This window comes from Oncorhynchus kisutch, unplaced genomic scaffold (genome assembly GCF_002021735.2).
Source record: "Oncorhynchus kisutch isolate 150728-3 unplaced genomic scaffold, Okis_V2 scaffold988, whole genome shotgun sequence".
In the NCBI taxonomy this organism is placed as follows: Eukaryota; Metazoa; Chordata; class Actinopteri; order Salmoniformes; family Salmonidae; genus Oncorhynchus; species Oncorhynchus kisutch.
This window is the reverse complement of record NW_022262933.1, coordinates 82,243-92,164: the sequence shown is the minus strand read 5'-3', so window position 1 is coordinate 92,164 and position 9,922 is coordinate 82,243. Positions and strand designations below refer to the sequence as shown.

At 40.8% G+C, this 9,922-nt stretch overlaps 1 protein-coding gene across 1 annotated transcript; it reads right to left on the bottom strand.

The window, feature by feature from the left end:
• Positions 1-260: 260 nt before the first annotated feature.
• Positions 261-4,195, bottom strand: LOC109882272 (fish-egg lectin-like). Its single transcript, XM_031817321.1, has 6 exons — positions 4,180-4,195; positions 2,764-2,881; positions 2,534-2,637; positions 1,998-2,215; positions 1,749-1,867; positions 261-1,261 (listed from the first exon to the last, which is right to left on the bottom strand). The coding sequence occupies exons 1-6, from the start codon at positions 4,193-4,195 to the stop codon at positions 1,120-1,122; spliced, it is 717 nt and encodes a 238-aa protein (XP_031673181.1). The 3' UTR covers positions 261-1,119.
• Between the last annotated feature and the right edge of the window lie 5,727 nt (positions 4,196-9,922).

Here is a 9,922-nt window from a genome sequence, read left to right as displayed (position 1 = left end):
TCATGAAGTGGAACGACATTTATTGGATATTTCAAACTTTTTTAACAAATCAAAAACGGAAAAATTGGGCGTGCAAAATTATGTTAATTGAAATGCATTCCAGGTTCATTCCTCATGAGGCTGGTTGAGAGAATGCCAAGAGTGTGCAAAGCTGTCATCAAGGCAAAGGGTGGCTACTTTGAAGAATCTCAAATATAAAATATATTTTGATTTATTGAACACTTTTTTTGGTTACTACATGATTCCATGTGTTATTTCATAGTATTGATGTCTTCACTATTATTCCACAATCTAGAATATAACAAAAATAAAGAACAACCCCTGAATAAGGAGGTGTGTCCAAACTTTTGATTGGTAGTCTATATAGAAATAGTAAAACACGAAAACTAATTAAGTAGTACTTTCAAGTATTCTTACACCACTGTATGTCCCTGACACTACATTAATAGGGAACCTGTAAATCAAACTATGCATCAGGGAACTAAAGGTTCACTGTTCCTGCACACTGTAGAACTATAGTTCTCTAGTCATATTTAACTTTCTGAGTAAGAAGATTCACAAAACAGATTGTTAACTGGATCTTTGCACAGCTACCTTAAATCCCCCTGTTCAATATTATTTAAAACCACTGAAATTAGTTTCAAAATGAATGCTTTATTTGAGGGAAATTATAGAAGATAATGAGCAATAACAAGGATTTCATCCAACCCTATTGATGACCTCTGAAGAACAGCAAACCCCATGTGGATTGTGAGCAACATGACTGTGCCCTAGTTTACAGTACAGTTAAATAGCCTCCATGGCAAAGATCTATTTAGGTGTTAATCAAGGACTGATCAAGAAAATAGCACACAACTTAAATAATGCTATTGCTGGTCAATTGTGTGTGAGAATAAATCTTCACCGAACATTTTTATCATCTCAATAAGATCATTGATTTAATATTGATAGAGATAAGGTACTGAAAAGTATAGTTAAATAAATTTTGTTTTTGTATTAAGGGATCTTGTGAAATAACATAAACATTTCTCAAGCAGAAGGCTCTTCCAGAAACCAACATCAATGAGTTAGCAAGTGAACTTGTCAGATTCTGAACGGCCTTCAGCTGAAAAGGAGAGGCTAATGTGGGCACACCATGGCGAAGCCGGACTTGGAGACGACCCAAAGACGGCCCAGGTCGTAGGTCACATGCTTCATTATCATGCACATTGGGATATGGCTCCATCCAGTGCCCTCTGGTTTACTGGCTGTGATGCCGTCTCTGTGTTGAAGAAGGAGGTGGGTTCACATGCCTTATGATCTTAAAGGGACATTTCTAAATGTTGCTACTTCATATTAATAATCTCCAGCACCACCCTAACATCAACATACACTATTTGAAAATGGCGTTTCACATTTAAAGCTCATAAATGTTTTATAAAGTGCATACATTGTTAGACTTATATAATTGTATATAGCCATATATTTTTGTATCCCAAACTGCAGCTTTAAAGGAGATCCAACTTTGACATATTTTACCTTACACGGTCTACACATTTCTTTATAAGTCTGTTATAAGTTTAGATTTTAAATTTAAAAAACGTAGATAATAAATTAATTGACATTTTTTGCTTCACAAAGCATGTACAGTAAGGATAAGAGTTATCATTCAAGTTATTATTACAAGTCATTTTAAAATGATTTAATCATGTGTTGAAATAATGTGTAAAAAGGGTGGAACCATACACATAGTTCAGTAGCAACCTTACCTGGTATAAACACTACCCGCAGAGGTGACCCCAAAGACACTACCATCAGTTGCCACTTCAATCATGGAAAGATTGCCATCAATGTGACTCCACCCGTTGTTTTGACAGTCTTGATTCAGCTGGAAAACAGATTCAATCAGGGTTTTAGGACAATTTCAACAGATATAATATGAAACAGTTTTAAAATAACTGAGGTTCTCCATCCTCTACTACTCTGCTCCAGCTCTCACACTCTTTCCCAGATCTCACACTCATTAAGAAGATATCATCATTCTTGTTGACTGCCCAGCACCCAAAAGGTCCGCAACTAGAATACTTCACACTTCCTGGCAATCCTGTCCATGGAAGGGGTGAGCTTGGACCCTTGTAGCCAACTGTGGCACTACTTGTCAGACAGAATGAAGTATCTTTCATGTAGACCCCCACAATAAACTGGTTGCCCCCAGCATCCACTTGCTTCAGACTGCCTGAAGACCACAAAGACAAACAGACAAGCAAACATGAAGTGCGTATCTGTGAGTTCTGCCAAATGACTTACAATGGCATTACGTTAAACATGTAACACATTAATACTTTTCTCAACAGCCTGATGGTATCAGGAAAGCTAAGAAGCAGGTGTCCTCTGGATAAATATTGAGTAATGCTCTCCACTAACCTGCAGCTTGCACTCAGTTACCGGCCACATACTTGTAGATTGAGTCTGCCTTGTTGATACCCCAGATCCCTGCTGGTTCTACAGTGATATGCTTCAGGGAACCAGGCAGGGTGATCCATTTATCACCTACCAGGTAGTAGGGGGTTTGACTTGTGTTCGTAGCAACCATTTGCCCCAGTCCTGCATCGATCTGCATCAGATTCTTGATATCCACTACAGGCTGACAGTCCCAGGCTATGGAGACACCAGATCAATGACACATGAGTAAAGTAAACCAGTAAAAAGGAGGATGAAATTATGGAGCCAACTTGATGACCAATTCGAAGTTGATCAAGCATGTTTAAGATGATGGTTACTTACCATGACTGGCGGCTAGGAGACAGAGGATCAATAGGATGGCTGCAGTGGCTCTCATGATGTCTCTGTAGATCTACGGTATAAGTCTGGTTGCAGTTTGGTTGAACACATACTTTGTCCCCTCATATACAGTATATAGCCCTGCAAACAGCAACCCCCATAAAATAATTATTAATGAGCTATTTATATTTGACAAACAACCTGTTCCAAGGAGAAGTTGGCAGGAGGAGGACAAACAACCTGTTCCAAGGAGAAGTTGGCAGGAGGAGGACAAACAACCTGTTCCAAGGAGAAGTTGGCAGGAGGAGGACAAACAACCTGTTCCAAGGTAAAGTTGACAGGAGGAGGACAAACAACCTGTTCCAAGGAGAAGTTGGCAGGAGGAGGACAAACAACCTGTTCCAAGGAGAAGTTGGCAGGAGGAGGACAAACAACCTGTTCCAAGGTAAAGTTGACAGGAGGAGGACAAACAACCTGTTCCAAGGAGAAGTTGGCAGGAGGAGGACAAACAACCTGTTCCAAGGAGAAGTTAACAGGAGGAGGACAAACAACCTGTTCCAAGGAGAAGTTGGCAGGAGGAGGACAAACAACCTGTTCCAAGGAGAAGTTAACAGGAGGAGGACAAACAACCTGTTCCAAGGAGAAGTTAACAGGAGGAGGACAAACAACCTGTTCCAAGGAGAAGTTGGCAGGAGGAGGACAAACAACCTGTTCCAAGGAGAAGTTGGCAGGAGGAGGACAAACAACCTGTTCCAAGGTAAAGTTGACAGGAGGAGGACAAACAACCTGTTCCAAGGAGAAGTTGGCAGGAGGAGGACAAACAACCTGTTCCAAGGAGAAGTTGGCAGGAGGAGGACAAACAACCTGTTCCAAGGTAAAGTTGACAGGAGGAGGACAAACAACCTGTTCCAAGGAGAAGTTGGCAGGAGGAGGACAAACAACCTGTTCCAAGGAGAAGTTAACAGGAGGAGGACAAACAACCTGTTCCAAGGAGAAGTTGGCAGGAGGAGGACAAACAACCTGTTCCAAGGAGAAGTTAACAGGAGGAGGACAAACAACCTGTTCCAATGAGAAGTTAACAGGAGGAGGACAAACAACCTGTTCCAAGGTAAAGTTGACAGGAGGAGGACACACAACCTGTTCCAAGGAGAAGTTGGCAGGAGGAGGACAAACAACCTGTTCCAAGGAGAAGTTGACAGGAGGAGGACAAACAACCTGTTCCAAGGAGAAGTTGGCAGGAGGAGGTCAAACAACCTGTTCCAAGGAGAAGTTGGCAGGAGGAGGACAAACAACCTGTGTCAAGGTAAAGTTAATGGGAGGTGGATATAATTCCCACCGCACACACACACAACCATGCATGCACACACACACACACAAACACACAATATGAGATATGATCATATTGTGGCGAAATCCTACACGGAGCCTTCACCATGCGCGGACACTTTAAGACCTCATCAGCAGTAAGGAAGGAGGAAATAAAGACAGCTCTTTCAGCTCACTGGGGTGGAGCTCTTGGTTGGCGCGACAGTTTGATTGTGTGTGTGTGTGTGTGTTTGTGCTATGCTGCAGAAGTCCTTGTTGCATCGTATGGTTTAGTAGCAACATTGCTGAGAAGCTTTGACATACAAGCCAATAAACCATCAGACGGTCAGACAGTACAACTGCAAGCCAGTACAACTGCAAGTCAACAGCTAAGATCTCTCTTTCTCTTCCCTCAGTGCTTTACCCTGCAGCAGACTTTCTATTTTTCAAATGCATTTCCCATTGAAGTTCATTAGAGCTGGACTATTATTTCCCTGCCAGAAGTATTTGGGTTGCTTGCAAGTTGTGTATTGTTATGTGAACTGTATTGAGGTGGGGTGTACTAATGACATGTGGCCGAGGAGATTGTGGACATTTTTAAGGCCTTTGTTGTGTCTATGAACACCCCCCACATTCATACCCTCTGCACTTCTCCACTGGAAGGTAATGCAGATTATTGCAAATCCTCTGTTGATGACTGGGTTCTTTCTTGTAAATTGTTTCTATGAAGTTGCCATTCAACTGCTCTGCCATTATTATTATTATTATTATTATTATTATTATAGTATGAGGTATTATTGGTGGGGTTACCCCTGTGCTGTGACGTGGGTTTATATGGTGTGTCTTCTCTCTTCTCTCCACTGGCTATCTGGTAAACAGGCTACACTCTAGGCAGTCTCTTCTGCTGATGTGTGTGGGTCTGGTAGTGGTACGCTCTCTATTCTACTCTTTTCCTTTCAGCATGGTTAATACCTGCCTGGCGCCTGAACAAAATCTTTATCTTTACCCCTCTCTAATAAATGCCGCTACAATATGATAGATGAGGTGTTAATCACCAGGGCCAAGCTTCCTGCCAACTAGGACCTCTATACCAAGCGGTGTCATAGGAAGGCCCTAACAATTGTCAAAGACTGCAGCCACCCTAGTCATAGACTGTTCACTCTGCTACTGCACGGCAAGCGGTACCAAGCACCAAGTCTAGGTCCAATAGGCTTCTAAACAGCTTCTACCCCTTCTACCCACACACACACACACACATACACACACACACACACACACATCTTCTATGCTGCTGCTACTCTCTGTTATTATCTATGCATAGTAACTTTAATAACTCTATCTACATATTACTTCAATTACCTAGACTAACCGGTGCCCCCGCACATTGACTCTGTACCGGTTCCCCCTGTATATAGAACTCGCTATTGTTATTTTACTGCTGCTCTTTAGTTATTTGTTACTTTGTGACACATAACACGTGACACACAACATTTGATATGATTTAATCAAGGAATAAAGGTGAATGATTATTTAGATAGATGGTCATACTATCAACAATTCATTGTGTGATCAGTGAAAGCATGGTTACAGTTATTGTTCGTACAGACACCACCAGTACATCTCTTATATGTGGTGTAGGGAATAACAGCCCCAGAGCCGGAATAGGTTATAAAAGATGGCCTCTGAAGCACAGCAAAACCAATCTGTGTTGTGAGCAACATGACCATGCCCAAAAGTTTTTACACCCTGATGAAAAAGCCTCCCAGAAGGCTCTACTGATGACATGGGGATATTAACACTATAACCACCACAGACTTTTTGGGGGCGTTATGTAAGGGATAATCAACGAGGGGATATGCGTTCTATGAGAAATAATGAACAACGTGGAAGGAACTAGCGGCGTGGAACTGACCTTCCACGGAGTTGCATTATTTTACAGAGCCTAGAGTTGATTATCCATGTAATAACATTGCTGTAAACTAACACATTTTTCTGCTAGTAATGTGTTCATTTATAGGTAGAATTGTGTTCAACATCCACTGAAGTAGTTTACTAGATAGCTACCGTAGTTGTCTTAGTAACCAAACAGAGACTTACCAGTTTAGCTAAACAAACCATCAGTCCTAGCTTGCTATTATGAAAATCGAATTCAACAAGGCCAATAAGGTTTTCAATTTGACTTTTGCAGGCGCAAAAGCAGCTCAAACATAGAACATGTAGGCATGAATTTGCCATTGAAATCTACCATGCTGATATACTGTGTGCTATAGAGAAATAATGCACACTCTTGAATGCCCTTCAAGCCCTTAAAAAAATTGTATTCAACAATAATTAAGTTTTAATTAATAAAGTTTTTATTAGGATCCCATTAGCTGTTGCGAAAGCAGCAACTACTCTTCCTGAGGTCCACACAAAACATGAAACATGACATTGTCACGACGTGGCCCTTTTGGGTTTATATCGTAGCTCACCCCCTCTCTCTCCCACCACAGGTTTCATAACGCTCATAAATTCCTGGGAGAAACTCTCTTCACTGCCATAGAGTATTGAGGGAGAGAGCCTATGGAGAACAAAGGCATTCTTCTTGCCAAAGCTCCTAATCCCCAAAATTGAAGAATTAAACAATATTTCTATTTTTGAGAATGTGGGAATTGTCCATGGGCATTTAAAGAACTGTCATGTCAAGTTTGTTTCATGTGGTGTTCTCATGAAGGACAGCTAACACACATTACTGTATCTTTGGTTGTGTACACTTCTCAATTATCGAGTTGGCATCTGATGGTTGTATAAAATATATGATTGAATATGAAACTATTTGTGAGAAAATGTAATATGATGTTAGCCTCCTAAATGAGAATTGTCTTTCGTGTAGTTTTACCCAGTCAGTAACCACGCCCACGTGAGCACAGACATTGGGACAAAAGGGATGGAACCGCCCTCCAAGGCGAGTGCTTATAAAGGACTGCTGACACATTTTACATTAGTCAAAAACGCAGGGGCAGGAGTTCCCACGTTGAAATGGCTTGAACTCTGAAACTTTCAACAGAGAAGAAGTACTACTCGATGCCAAAGAGACCCACGGTAAGCCGGACATCTCAAATGGTTAAGAAATCTACAAACTAGAGTCCAGATAACGCCGGGATGAGGTCCCCACATTGGAATGGCTATCACTCTAGAGACCAAAACATGGCGGGTGACACTGGTGTGTGAAGTGGTTTAAACTACAACTCTACCAAAGGACGAGACCAGAGAACGTGGAGATCATTCCCATGGTGAAATGGCCAAGAAATTGACAAACTAAAGAACAATTATTCAGGCTGCAGCTGTTTAAATACTTTAGTTGGGTAAATGAATCCCATAACAACATTTCAGAATGGTACTCCGAAGTATACATTATAACAACTACAACCACAAAAGACCTTGGGACTTCTAGGGAACGCAACCAGAGACTCTCTGATGATTGACTATACAGCATATGGACCAGCAATCAGCGAGGGACAAAAGGCATACACTCGTAAATATGTCAATTGAAGTTTATTTTCGAATGAGCAGTTGTTCATTTTAAAAGTATTATCATTTCCATGAGTGTAGCTAGAAACTTTGAGTGTCCCGCTCTTGCGCTATCCCCACCCCTTTCCGTCATATCGGCTTAACCCACTTGGGACTTTTCTATCATGTCAGTAACCAATGTATAACCTATTTGTGTGTGTGTTTATGTAATTCTGTGATTGATTAGTTAGTAAATAAATAATTAAGCCAATTTGTATATCGCTGATTCATGATTTATGTTAAGGTTCGTGACGATTTCCTAGGGTTTGCGACGATCAGTAATGAGAATGATGTAATAATACATTAAGTGACTGTAATTGATAAGATATGAAAATATCGGAAGAGTTCATTCGGGAAATAAATGCTCTTTAAACATTTTCCCGTGGTGCCTCGACTTCCTAGTTAAAGTTACATGATTAGTTTAATTTCGTAATTAAATTACACATAGAGATTTGATATACAGTCTTCACATTTAATGATAGTCAATGCTACGACAACATAATGCAGAACATTAATAGACAAGAACAGCTCAATGACATAACTACATCACAATACCATGATAAAAGTGATTTTAAAGCTTCTGTTGTTTTCCTTTGTGACCCGGCTACTGTACTTGGTAGGTGGCATATTTGTAGAGCTGTTTGATGAGGTTGCTAAGTACAAAAGTGGTATAGTCTGGCACAGTGGACGCATCATAATACCCATAAAATGGTCAGACACGGAAATGGTTCCAATTGTTTTTCCATTCTTCACATACTTCATTTGACGTGTTTGTAAAATTCACTATGTGATTGGTGTAGGCTTATCTTGGTGTGACGTTTTGATAACCATGTATTTCTCTCTCGGACAAGATTAGTTTGATCAATATTCGCCTCAACTTTTCTTTAAAATATTTTCAAAATGCTAATTAGCAACAGAGAAGACCTCAGGAAGACTACCTATTCCTGCAGGAAGCCCCTGCACGTAATTTCTAGCCAACACTGGCGTGATCAGAAACGTTTGCCCAATCCATGATGAATCCATGTTCTGTATTGAAAAAATAGTGTTGAACTTCTTCCTTCCCCTTTCTCTGTCTTAGCTAGCCACTGACTACACTTTAGCTAGTTAGCCATACAGAGCAGTAGATCAAAAAAAATGTTGGTTTACTTAACCTAGATAATTGTTTGTACAGTATGTCGACTTTGTATGTCTATTTTGGTGTCTATTTCAGACCTTGTGGCCTTTTTCAATGATGCGCATATGAGCATTAAAAGGGGAGAAGACCACTAGAAGTCTGGCCATGTGGAGAAGACCACTAGAAGTCTGGCCATGTGGAGAAGACCACTAGAAGTCTGGACATGTGGAGAAGACCACTAGAAGTCTGGACATGTGGAGAAGACCACTAGAAGTCTGGCCATGTGGAGAAGACCACTAGAAGTCTGGCCATGTGGAGAAGACCACTAGAAGTCTGGACATGTGGAGAAGACCACTAGAAGTCTGGACATGTGGAGAAGACCACTAGAAGTCTGGACATGTGGAGAAGACCACTAGAAGTATGGTCATGTGGAGAAGACCACTAGAAGTCTGGACATGTGGAGAAGACCACTAGAAGTCTGGACATGTGGAGAAGTGCAGCTATAGTGAGGGGATAAAGTTTATCCTGTGTTGGTGTGTAGCTATGAAGTTAAGTATGAGCATCTTAGCAATATAATGTGTTTTATACAGCTGTCAACATTTTACAAGGAAACAGCCACTTAAACAATTATATCATCATTAACCGAATTACCCCAGATACCACACTTACATTATGACTCTGAGTCATGACTCAGTTCCAGAATGTTTTATAGGATCTTTCCCATTATACGATTGATATATCAAGTAATAAAATCCCAAGTTATCAATTAAATGTTTGTGGAAAAACTACTTGTCCCCGTGTGAAAATGACAGTTTATTAAATATTCTACAGCTGTAATGTCATCAGTCAAATCAAACTTTATTGATATAGCACATTTCTTACAACAAATGCATTTCAAGGTGTTCACAGTCATGCATTGAAAGGCATGTGACACGTAACATCCTTCCTCTTGTCATTTCTCTATAGGTGGCCTGAGGATTCTCTCTATCACATGCAAATGCCTCAGTGGACCTCATGAGTTTAGCCATGCAGCCTATTTTGCCAGTTCACAAAATCGGCTGTACAGATGTGTAATGCGAGTGGAGGAAGCCAGCCGTGCCTAACCAGGTGCAGTCAGTGGAAGACATATACCAAGCCGAAGACTACAACCCTCTATCCCAAGAGCCCACAGAGGAAGATCTTCAGTGGCTAAGG